The sequence below is a fragment of the Sprattus sprattus genome (assembly GCF_963457725.1).
Source record: "Sprattus sprattus genome assembly, chromosome: 7".
In the NCBI taxonomy this organism is placed as follows: domain Eukaryota; kingdom Metazoa; phylum Chordata; class Actinopteri; order Clupeiformes; family Clupeidae; genus Sprattus; species Sprattus sprattus.
In genome coordinates, this window is record NC_137926.1 from 3,433,505 (window position 1) to 3,446,573 (window position 13,069).

Consider the following 13,069-nt stretch of genomic DNA (forward strand, 5'->3'; position numbering starts at 1 on the left):
TCCCGTGTAAAGCTGACAGCATGTCAGAAGAGTTGTCTTGTTGTTAGACATTTATCTCATCTACTGTATATATTCTCTGCCTGCTCGTATATCTCCTGGTGATCTTGTAACTTATCTCTCTTGGAAGGGCATTCATTTACTGTACTTAGAGTAGTTTCACATCAACAGACACCAACATAGGCAATTCATGCAGCACAACAGCACAAAGACAGAATGTTCACAATTAACAGTTACCCTTCTCGAACAGTCAATGTAATTAATGTTGAAAATGTGGAACTACTTTCAGTATTTACTCCGGTACTTTTCTTATTATGGTCTGTTTAGAGGGGGATCATGGGGTCGCCCTGGGAACCTGCTCTCTGTGAGGCTTCGCCTGGGCTTCTGCGGTGCCCCTCCTGTTGCAGCGCCTGGTGAGATTGCCCTCCCCTAGAGGAAATGGGAGATCATCATCAGGTCAAAACTTCCTTCCTCTTCATCCAACTGCAGTCGCCCTCCAAGGCCCGCCAGCAGCAGCAGCCGTGTCCTGCTCGCAGAGCCTGTCTGGCCGCCTCAGAGGAAGGATACCACAGCGCTTCAGCCGAAGGTCCAGGGCCAAACCTACAGCAGCAGAGCTCAGAGCGTAGAGGTGTGGATGCTTCGAGTGTAGAACCCGTTGCCATTAGCAACCAGGAACATCTTGAGGAGGGAACCTGCAGTGCTTCGAGTGCAGAGCCCGGTGCCATCCGCAATCAGGAACATCTTGAGGAGGGAACCTGCAGTGCTTCGAGTGCAGAGCCCGGTGCCATCAGCAACCAGGAACACCTTGAGGAGGGAACCTGCAGTGCTTCGAGTGCAGAACCCGCTGCCAACCGCAGCGAGGAACACCTTGAGGACGGAACCTGCGGTGCTTCGAGTGCAGAACCCTGTGCCATCAGGAACCAGGAAAACCTTGAGGAGGGAACCTGCGGGCCTTGGGCTCGCTCCACTGAGAGCACTGCAGGAGATGCCAGCGACCAGACGAGTCTGCACACTGATGAGGAGCGCGTGAGTTTGACCGAGGAGGAGGAGGAGAAACCCACTCTCCCGTCAGACGACCCGAGGTGCCCCCCCGAGGCCCCTGTGTGGATCTTACGTGAAGAAAGCCCAGTTACCATAGTAACCATGAGTGAGGAGAGCCAACTGCCACCTACGGGTAGCACATCCCCCAAAGTGCCCCCCAAACCTTCAACAACTGCCCGAACCAGCTTCCTTTACTCAGAAGGGACGCACGAGTCTCTAAAAATAACTCCAGAAGGAAAGCTGGCAGAGGACACCAAGCCTAAGAGCGTTTACCAGACCCCTGCCCAACCCACCATGGGCACCAGTGTGTGTCGGTCCTCCAGTAACAGCTGGGTGCACAGCGCTAAGCAGAAGGAGGAGGAGGCTGGTCGCCAAGGCAAGGCGCAGGCAGCACGGCTACCCAGGAGCCCGGAGAAAGCTACCTTTTTGTCTGCCGTCATACAGAGGTCTTCAAAGCTGTCTGGTGACATATACAGGAAATCAGAGAACAAGCAGGACACCTCCAAACCAGCACCGGCTACAGAGCCCTGTGTGAAGACATCACCTCCCCCTGCGGAGCGTGACACAGCTGCAGCTGGGGCTCCTACCAAACCTACCCTTACACCAGTGGAGCAGACCTCTGCTATGAGCACCTCAATGGACTACCGATCCCCCAAGCCTGCCGTCGTTCCCCCCAAGGTGAGTCGGAACCACTGACAATGTTCCCAGGTTAATAACTGTTCTTGCTAATGAAAAATGTAACGGGTTATATTTATGTGCAAATAATGTTTCTATAATATTCTAAAAGCCTAATGTTATGACCGTGGTAACGTTCACTTCCTCAGTGTCACATACAGTATGTCAGCCTACTATATCTCATCACCCAGTGATAATTCACTTCCTCAGAGTCACATACAGTATGTATTTATGTGCAAATGTGTTTCTATAACATTCTAAAAGCCGAATGTTATGACCGTGGTAACGTTCACTTCCTCAGTGTCACATATGCCGTCCTACTCTATCTCATCACCCGGTGATAATGTAGTGCACAGTGAGGATAACCTAGTTCTTTTCAGCACAAACCCAGAGGAAAATAATCCTTTAATATGTCCAGAGAGCCATTTTCCACATTAATATCCATGGTTCAGATGATCTTGTCAGTGAGTGTTGGCCTGCTGTAGGGGGGGATAAGACCATGAGACATGACCACACATGGTGAATAAGACTGGGTCTGCTCCCCACCCTGATGGACTGATAGCTAGTAGGTATCCGGGGTTTGTCTCCGTCATTCCTTTGAGTAAATGGACCAGAAAGAAAAATGCTTTTTGCTCCCATTCCCTCTGAAGTCGTTGCATTTTGATGAAAGATATGGCGTCTGTGGAGGCAGTGCCACTGAAGATATTAAGGGTAAAAATGCTTCTAATTATGAACTGCATTGATGCATATTCCTTCACTTCCTTATGTAATTGCAAAGTTAGCGGAGGCAGAAGAGAGAAGGGGATTAATGGAGTATGCAGAAAGGTTAGCTAGAATTGGACCCCCCCCCCCTCTCCCCCAGTGTTTTATCCCTCTCCATGATGAAGAAAATTGACCTTATTTTTAATTTCTCTTGAGAGAGTTCAGATTATCCTTAACTCTAGTATTTACCACACCAATTAATCTACAGTAACTCACATTTACTCCACAACTCATTGAATTCTTGTTGTAGTCTTTTGGCTATGAATCCTATGCACGTTATGTTTTGACAGAAAACATTGACTTATAAAAGAATCGTGCAGGCTGGACATCAATACTGAAACCTGAACAGGCCTTTAGCATCAGATTGAACTTTCATATTTGTGTACCCCCTACATGTTTTTTTAATGAAATATAGGCCTATAACCATAGCAACAAACACATATGGCCACAAATGTAATTGTCTAATGCAGTCATGAACTTATATATCAGCTGATGTTTAGTTCTGAATTTAAGAAATGTAAGAGTTCACAGAGATTAATTTCATCATCTCAAGACTGCCTTTCTTCATTGCTACCCAAAGCCATAAAAAAAACATGAGAATGGATGAGATTCTCTGCCTGACCATATGTTTTAGAAATATGAAACTTCAGTAGATTTCAGAGGGCTATTTGTGTGATACCAAAATAAGATTTTTTTTTTTAGAGATGCACATAATAATGGTGTTCAGTCTGTACATGTTCCAGAGAACTGTAATTCAGGGAGTGGCCAAAGCTGCCCGGGAACATCAGCAGACTGTAGACAGGGAAATGTTTAGAGGTGCACAAAATAATTATGCCATGACACTGTTCTTTGCGAAGTAATTCCGAGTTGTTTTATGCATTAGCCTGTATGCAATAACAACGGTGTTGGCTATTTATAAAGATACTTTAATGCACAGTAAACTGCTAAATCACTGCTGGATCATCAGTTATTTTCATTTGTCTTTTTTTTTTTTTTTTTTTTTAATCAATGCCTTACCTATCGATACCGCATACCGCACAGCATTTTTGACATTTGATAATTTAGGCTTCATAGGATTATAGGCCTGTAAGAGAGGTGAGACTAGCGGTTGTGTTTTAATGCATTCACTAAAATCAGAATTATAAAATATTATTTTTAGCAATTATTTGCAAAAAAAAAATCGATTGTACAAAGCCACTTGCATTACAGTAAAGCTGCTTTTACTGTAACTTAATTGGTGTATGCATGGCAAAGCGTTGGATGGGAAGGACTAGAGAGCTGTTTGAAACAGGAATGTACCAAGTGTCACGATGCTTGAGGGGAAGGGATAGAAAGGAAAACAAAAGTCGCGATAAACGCGGAGGTCAAAGTGTGGCAGATGCGGAGCGAGGGAGAAATATATGGGAATATTGTATTGTTAAGAAACACTCATCGAGTGGGTAAGTACATGCTTTATACTGTGATGTAAACATGAGCACGTTTTACATTCTAGTCTATTCATTGATTTCAAAAATAATGATCGATTCTTGTATTTCACTTCTCGCTGAAATACATTGCACAGAATTGTCACGCCTTCGTTCCAAGTCAACCGCTCTCACACGTAATGACAGCTCTGCATGAAATGTTCGTTTCTGGAGCCAAGACAACACTGGGCTATCTAAGATGTGGAAATTACTTTTACACTTCGGCGGTCATAGTAACTATTTGTTGTCTCTCTGAAATCATGGGTCTGGTTCAATCAGTGTCCCATTAGCTAACATAACTGCTAGCCAACACCAAATAGGCTGCCAGATATCATATGAAAACTGGCGTTAACATTAAACATATGAGGATATGGAAGAGGGTGATGAGGTAAGGAATATTCTTACTTTTACGTTAACGCTGCCAGCAGTTGGTCCCTGAGGTTACCCCTAATGATTTAGTCGTGTCCCTGTGGTATCTTACCTGTCAACTTTATCTTTACAGTTGTTAAATAGTCTGTACATTGAGGTAGCCTGCTAGCCAGCCCGATTTACTTAAGGTTACCTTTGTCAGTGGTCTGTGTCTGATTCGCCTCGTTCGTACAGAACTGATTCAAACCTTTTTACACGACAGAAGTTGGTTTGCGATAAGTTGCATAAACTAACGTAACTCGAACAAGCTGGTGTTTTCTGGTGTTTTCATCCTTTGACTTAAAACGAATTGTTGAAAAGGGAAGATGAGCTGCAGTGGTTGAAGATGCTGTGACGTTGTGCACAACGTGTGCTAAGTGCTATTATGGCTTGAGTAAATTGGCTGTCTCCAGTGTTAGCTTGCTAGCATTAGCTTGGGATGCAAGACATAAACAATACACTGAGCATTGAATGGAGGTTGCTGGGCTGGCAAAAGTAAAAAATAATGCTCTTACAGAATTGAAGCTAACGTTACAGCTATAAGATTTCGCACACATGGGGAAAATTATCCTCACGTACGTTGATTTTTGAACCACCCATGTACGACTGATTATTGCCAGTAACTCCACATAATGGTGCTTTTGATATATGCATCTGATGCTGCTTTGTGGCGATGAGTGGCGAGTTGATTCTGCTCGGATAAATCCCTGGCACAGATTCAGGATTTGGGTTAGAGCCCTTACTGTATCGTCCCTCAGCAAATGTTTCCACTTCGGTATTTTTCCTTCCCCCCTTCCAATTAAAGTCTTCGGGGTCTATCCGAACTACATCTCGTTGTCAGCTGAACTGTTTATTTACTTTAAGATAACCTAAAATCAACAGACAATTCTGCTGATGATTAAAATACTAGTAAAATGATCACAGATTATCACATCTCATTCTAAAATGTCCAGCAAAACAGAAATGGATGTTGCTTATTTAACAGGGACTTTCAAGCGTTCGTCCTAAAGCGTCTATGCAAATTAGTATTTTGTTCAGTAGCCCAAATACCATTGGGGCAGCATGGCCATAAAGAACAATGACACAGTAGGTTATCTATGATTTGATATAATGGCTTGACCCTAAATATTAGACGCAAATCAACTGTCCTTTTGGTTTTCATTTGGTGAGGAAAAACTAACCTTGAGATTGAATGTCAAGTCACTGTTTGGACAAGGTTGGCTTTGGATGCCAGGCACATGTCTCTGATGTGCAATATTCTAAACAGATGGTTTGATTGGGCTGTTGTTGCAAGGTGTCAGTCACACCAACAGCAGTCTTTTTGTGCCACAATTCTGCGCCTTTGTGAACAGATTGTTGGGGGCGTGTGTGTATTGCATGCTCATTAATGTGTGTGTTGTTGGTCATCAGTTTTCTGATGAGATGGCCACCGTCCAGGCATTTACAGTGACGGGGGGAGGCAAGAACACATGTAGGGTGTGTGTGTGTGTGTGTGTGTTTGTGAACTCCCCTGCTAGCACCTGTCATTTGGCCCAGCCTGACCTGGGAGTGGCACGCTTGGTCTCTCAGTGCTCAAAGATGCATTGTTGTCTCACAGACAGCAAGTGTTAAACACATCCATGGGGCCAGACGACTGCAAACCGGACGTCTCCAGTCATGGTCAAGCATCTGGTTTTTACTTTTAATTAAGATTCAGCATTGGGATTAGTTCAGGGTGATCCCACTCACTGCACCTAATGCCAGATTACGCATCTGTAAGTAGCTGAAGCCCTTGTTTCCACCAACAGAGTTAAGTAGTTTTCTCCATTTGGGTCTCTGCTAAAAGCATCATGAGCTTTCCTTTCGCCCTGAACTGGAGCCCATGTTTCCCGACGTGGTCTGTAGTTCAGATTTGAGGCGCATTTATCTTTCATTGACAAACAAGGAGTCTTTTTTTCCCCGATTTGCTGGAGGGAATACTGGTATTCTGTCTCCTCTCTTTAGGACAGACTGTCCTCTGCCAAGCAATGTTGAACACTACTCTTCATTTTAATAAACCAAAACAGAAGTGGACACATAACTCATTTCTCAAGAATTCTTCCTGAATGTGGAATTTGTCATGACTTGCCTTGTGGGCTCTATAGGGTTTTATATGTTTCGTATCTTTTGGTTGAACATTTGAAATGGTGCAGCTGTACTAGAATGGACATCTAGATGTAGCACTTCCTGATATCGAGAACACTAAGTGGCAAAGTCCATCACAGAAGATAAAGCTGATGCTGCTGTTTTGTTGATTGCCATGCCTGTTCTAAACCGCTGGAACTAAGAAAAGGAAGTTGCTCACTGATCTAACTAGGCAGAGTGTTCTGATTCATTATAACAGGGCATGTTGATGGCAGGGCAGTGTCACAGTCACCCACATTAGCCTATAGGGCCTAGCTGTTCAGCTCAACAGACATGAGCAATGTCTTCATCTCCTTTGGAAACATCATGTTGTATTGTAAGATTAGCCTAAGCAGGAGAAGAACTGATCAGCCATATGTACTATTGTGTTGGGCAATTTTCAAACCTTAGAACAAAAGCCTATCTGGCTAATTTAAATGTTGACTTGGACTGCTTTTCAGGGTTGTGTGTATGTGTGTGTGTGTGTGTCTTTTGATGTGTGTGTTTGTGTGTGTGTGTGTGTGTGTGTGTGTGTCTGACTGTGTGTCTGTTGGTGTGTGTCTGTTGGTGTGTGTGTGTGTGTGTGTGTGTGTGTGTGTGTGTGCAGACGTGCATCGCTGCTGAGGCGTGCTGAGTGCTAAATAGATCATCTCTAATTTACAAGCTGTGCTCTCTTCCTTGTGTCTGTGTTTTCTCGGAGATTGACCCGTACGCCGAGGCCCTCCATTTCACCTCATTAACCCTCATTCTTTACCATCGCTGCTTCGAGCCGCGCTGCCCTGTAGGGTTAACAACCTACCCAGCGATGGCTGCCCTGGAATCTCTACTTGCATAATTGCAGGTCTCATCTACCAGTGTGGAGAAAAATACTTGACAAATTTCCACGGTGGATGTTTTCCCCCTCTGAAGCAGCTGTAGCGGTAGCAGTAGCAGTAGCACATCGGCTGTAAATACATACACCCAAATGAGAGGGATAGCCACCGGGGCTGTGCGGCGTGGATAAAACCAGACGCAAGGTCTTGGTCTGTGTGGACGGGCCAAGAGGGCTAACTTCGTTTTTGCTTTGTGGAATCAAAGCTCACTTGTGATAAGTCTGTAAGAGGATTAGCGTTTGGAAGTTGTGTTTTGTCAGGTAATTACCCTTGAAAAGGAACCGCTGCTAGCAAAAGGTTTACTTTTGCCGGCAATCCGCAAACAAGGCATATCTTTATCAAGTTAAGTTCAATATAGTTAAAAGACAGACAACAGCAGATAGACAGGATTGAGGATTTGTCTCAGACTAAACAGCTGTGTTTGATTAAAATTAAGTCATTATCTTATCATGTCTTTATAGTTAAGGTAAGCAAGGAGTAGTTTCAACGTTTTAGTGCAGGTTTTATGGAGCAGTTCTGTTCTGGCCGTTTCAGCTTGTTCCCCCATTCATGGGACATGGAGCTGAACACTAACTACTGGCCTGTGGCAAAACCACAGACGTCACCTCATCGTTCTATTACAGAGTAATGATGCTGGTTTTTCAGGTCTCTGAGGTCAGACATGATACACGTGAGATGTAGCCTAGGCTTTTCACAAAAGATGGAGTCTTTTCACCAAAGTTTCAGAGTATTAGCCCACCCAGTCATAAAAACTAAACACCTTCTCACCAGCTAACCAGCCTGCTCTGGACGACAGATGAATTGTGTTAGGACCCTCAATGGTAACAGCATTTTCTTTCTGAAATAACCTGTTTAACCTCAATGAAAAGCCTGCAGGCTGCCGGCCCACTGCCAGGTAATAGTGTAAGTAACACATGAGCTGTGGTGGATATGCAACCTCTGTGCTTCAGGCTTTCAGTTTCTGTTTGAGTGAAACCCATGAGGTCTTACCATGTCTGAGGGGCCAGGTCTGACGGGAGTTTTATGTTATTCTACACTAAATCAATTCAATTGATTATTGGTATGGAGTGGTGATCCACTCATGGCATTACTTTAGCAGCACTCCCACACAATACCTATCGCTTACACTTTGAGTGATTAAAGAGCGTGTGTTTCTTCTCTCTTAAGCCTTAGCTCAGTGACTAAGCCTGTGTCTAATGCCTTGGTTGGGCACCAGTAATGTCCTTGTAGTCCAACATGGGTAGGCCTGAAAGAAGCAAGTCTTTAATAAGACCTATTAGTCCTGTTAAAGCCTTCGATATGGCTCTTAAAATGTTTAGCCTACCTATTAACAAACTGCTAAAACTTTGTCTTCAGTTCTTCATGCCTGTGGTTACACAGCAAGCTTATTTTCCATCCCTGTATGATGGCCTCAAGCTCCAAGGTGCCCCCCCCCCCCCCCCCAATCTGTCTCCTAAAAGGCTATAGACGGGTGTTGTGGGCTGAAGTCTCGTGTTGTAGTCTGTCACGTCTGGACTCCAGGACCTGTTTGTGTTTTGTGTCGGAGCTGTGCTGAGGTCAGAGGTGTATTAGCAGGGGACGAGCACTGCAGCTGTGTATGTTAAGACATCTGCATTTTTGTGTTTTTTTTTTCTTCTTTTTCTTCGCACTAGGTCTGATCCTTCAGATGTTCCAAATATCTTATAATACAAGATTCATTTAGAGCCCCAGTCAGCCAACAACTCGGGCACAGAGAGTTGTGAAGATAGGCTACATTCATTTTTTGTTTTGTTTACTATGTTATTTTTTTTCAATTTAAGGCCAAAACCATCCAAAAAATAGGTTAGAATGTCTGACATCGACAACTGTGTGTGCCTTCTTTGTATTGCTGTTTTTTGGATTTCACTACTTCTCCCTTGCCTCAGTCAAGAGTGGATATGCTGACACTGGCCCTCATGTGTGTAGCCTGGCCTTCTCATGCATGGATGTGGGGTTTTCTGTGCTGTTGCAGTTTTCCGACAGCAATGAGAGAAAAGTCACAAGGCACTATTTAATCAAATTTCGATGTCCTCATTGTTCGTCAGAGAAGTTGCCAGGCCACTGGTTATAATCATGTTACTGTAATCAGGCCTCGGTACCCCCCAATGCTCACATGCTCGGGAAAGGAAAAGGGGAAATGTTCTGTTTCACACTTTTCTTCCAGAGAAAGGAATTGGCCACCTTAGTCCGTGGCGCAGCGCAGCGCAGTAATACTGTTCATTTGGGTCTATCCACCTTAGTCAGTAATACTGTTCATTTGGGTCTATCCACCTTAGTCAGTAATACTGTTCATGTGGGTCTATCCACCTTAGTCAGTAATACTGTTCATGTGGGTCTATCCACCGCAGCGCAGTGCAGTAATACTGTTCATTTGGGTCTACCCACCGCGGAGCAGTAATACTGTTCATTTGGGTCTATCCACCTTAGTCAGTAATACTGTTCATTTGGGTCTATCCACCTTAGTCAGTAATACTGTTCATTTGGGTCTACCCACCGCAGCGCAGCGCAGTAATACTGTTCATTTGGGTCTACCCACCGCAGCGCAGCACTTCATGCTGCAAACAGCCCTAGACAGGAGTGAGACGGAGTGGGACTCCAAGTCCTCTGAGTGGGCTGTGTCCTCTCCAGTCCCCTGAACGTGGCTGTGTCCTCTCCAGTCCTCTCCAGGTCTCTTGACCTGGCGTCTGGCTTCGCTGTGCGCTGGGACCTTTAATGGAAATCCGGCCGGCCGCTGAGCTTCGTCCACCACACAGCTTAACTTCACTAATGGCCTGCTTCAGCACACAGCCTTAACGCTCAGCCCAGAGTGAGGCTCAGACCCTTAAAGGCCCCCGAGCCGACGGCCAGAGCTACACTTCACAGCAGCCTTCCTCTTCTCCTCTGCTTCAGACTACAGGTCCTAGTGTGGCGGCAGAAACTAGGCAAAAATGGCATTTTCCACCCGGGCGGGTTGTCCTAAACACCAGCGATAAATGGAAAACTCTGCCAAGGCATGGACTTTGGATATAGGTGTGGTGACCTTTGCTTGTGACAATCACATAGCATCTCTGCCTAGTGCTGATATACCTACCTGGTAATAGATAGATGCCTAGACATTTCAGCACTAGGTGTCTGTTGTGTCTTGGATGTCTATCCTGGAAAGCTTTAAAAAAAAAAAGAATACAGTTATTGTTTTAAGACTTGAGTATCTGGGAAGAGGTAGTCTAATTTGTCTGACTTGAATCAAATGCAGTCAACAGTAAACCAATGTCACCATTATGTAAATACACTTTTGTAATAACATGTAATAACCTACAGTGTTGGCCAAATTAATAGAGATTTCTGTTCGTCTGAACATTGCAAGAAATGTATCCGTTCTATGCCTGAACGAGTTAAATGCTTGAGTCCGTCCAGTCACCAAAATTTGGACGGTACTTGGACACCCACACAGAGCCTTGCGTGCACCTCTGGTGACGAAATTTACGTCTAGTGGAGTCTCGCATACTTGCAGGAAGTATATCAATCACCAGCGTTAGAGCTTTGACCCCACTTTGACCCCTCCATCTTAAGCGTCTTTTTTGTGCAACAGCGTGGATGTGCTGATGTTTCCACCTGCCGTTTTTGCTCTCAATCTTGTTTTATTTGCTCCTTTGGTCGGTAAATTGGGTCTTTAGGACGCCCATTCCAGGCAATCAATAGAACTAATAGAACAGGCAGCCGAAAATAATTGGGTTTCAAACATGTGAAACCATTTAAACCATTTAAACCATTTTTCACATTGATTTCATGGGTCCCGTTGGTACATCTCAGGTGAAAGTACCATCTGTATATGCCACCAATTTAAAAGTGGTTTTGAAAGTGGTATTGTCTCATCAGAACCATAAAATGGACCTCTGCATGTTATAATGGGTTACAGTGGAGCAAAGCTTGGGTGAAATGTTAGCATCATCCACAACCCGAAACAGTACAGTACAGTACAGTACAACAGTGTTTCCCCTACAATGATATTAGGGTGGTGGCCCGCCCCCCCAACGGCCCCGCCCGCCCCCCCTGGAAGGTCAAGTAAAAAAAAAAAAAAAAAAAAAGGTTACCTTTACCATAAAACATGTAAAATTATACTTATTGACTGCTGTCATTCAAAGAAACACATGAACATCATAATTCATTTAAGTGTTTGTGTCCGTGTCCGCGGCACGCCGCGCCCCTGCCGCCCATCAGACGGATTAATGTGGAGATGTTAGGTACATATTAAAATCCTCTAAAACTCTGATTTGTGACAGGAACCTCTCTTGCCATACCAGTGCAAGGCTGTGATTAGTCTCATCCACACCTCTTGTTAGTTTACTCAAGCTGTAAGTGTTTATGTAGTGATTAGTCTAAACACAATGCAGGACTTTTGGGTGGATTGTTGGTCTCCACTCATGAATGTTCGTGTGTGTGTGTGTGTGTGTGTGTGTGTGTGTGTGTGTGTGTGTGTGTGTGTGTGTGTGTGTGTGTGTGTGTGTGTGTGTGTGTGTGTGTGTGTGTGTGTGTGTGTGTGTGTGTGTGTGTGTGTGTGTGTGTGTGTGTGTGTGTGTGTGTGTGTGTGAGGAAGGGGAAGGGGAAGAGAGGCCTCCATTCCCCAGCCGAACATGAGCAGCCATGGCAACCACTTTCTCATGGAAGCCTGGTAGTCCCCTTAGCAATTTGGTTTTCCCAGTTCTGTTGTAACTTCACAGCTTGTTGCCCAAGATTTATGCTGCCAGGTTCAAGGGGTGGGGGGGCAGGGGGGTTTGTTGCTCATATAGAGTGTTTTAGTTTTTCTTGCTTTCAGCACGCACACTTTTTAAATGGATATGTGTGAAATTCTGAAATTTCTGAAACATGTCTCAGCAACTGACATTTTTTTAAGAGAACTGAAACAGTTTTGATATTGGAGTTTTGTGTATACTTTTGGTACGGCCACATTTTTATAGCCATATGTGATCTATGTGTGACCTGGTGCTTCTGCGTAGGCTAGCTGTTTTAAATGACCCCTCGAGGCTTAAACCCACACGCTGACAAGCTGAAACACTCAGACATGTGGACGCAGGGACTAGGGGTAACGAGAAGCATAGGCCTGTAGCAGACACTCATCTGCACTCAGACTCTCAATGCCCTGAGCCATATCCGCAAAGCAAGTATTTGTTGTGGCAAGAACTTGTTGTGTTGTCCAACATGTAGCCTAAACATCTTGTTGTTGTTTTCCTGTTTTTTCCTTTTAGGCTGGAACATTTGTTTGGGTCAACAACAACTCCTCGCATGCTCAAAGTGTCGCCAAGGCCAAATACGAGTTTCTCTTCGGGAAGCCAGAGGAGTCGAGCTCTGTCACCAGCGGTAGGTTCCATTTCCTATCCTCAGAACGCCAGTGCTCAGAACACACTGACGCTTTGGAACTCAACTGTACATTCTCTAGAGCTTGACGTAGCAACAGCTGCTGTGGTCTTGTTCTTGTTCTTGTTCATTGTATTGCGTAATGGAAAAGGAGATGTGATGGTGGTCAGATGGTGGTTGCATAACAGCATGGCATAATATATGTTTTATTTTTTTTTAAAGTAGCGAGAGGTAATTTCTGTGTCCAGCAGCAGCACTCTCCACTGTCAGTAATGGATATTTCAGAATCATTCTCACTGTAGCTGAGGGGAGCATCAGAAAGCCTTTTCTTGTAAGTCATTCTTTTCATAAAGAAAGAAT

General features: G+C 44.5%; 1 protein-coding gene across 1 annotated transcript in view; it reads left to right on the plus strand.

The window, feature by feature from the left end:
• Positions 1-435: 435 nt before the first annotated feature.
• The window catches only part of psd3l (pleckstrin and Sec7 domain containing 3, like), a gene marked incomplete at its 5' end in the record, with an annotated part of 108,853 nt that continues 96,219 nt past the window's right edge, over positions 436-13,069 (plus strand). Inside the window, 2 exons of the mRNA XM_080842576.1 lie at positions 436-1,716; positions 12,601-12,712. Coding sequence (XP_080698702.1) covers positions 436-1,716; positions 12,601-12,712 — 1,393 coding nt within the window. The remainder of the gene's footprint in view (positions 1,717-12,600; positions 12,713-13,069) is intronic.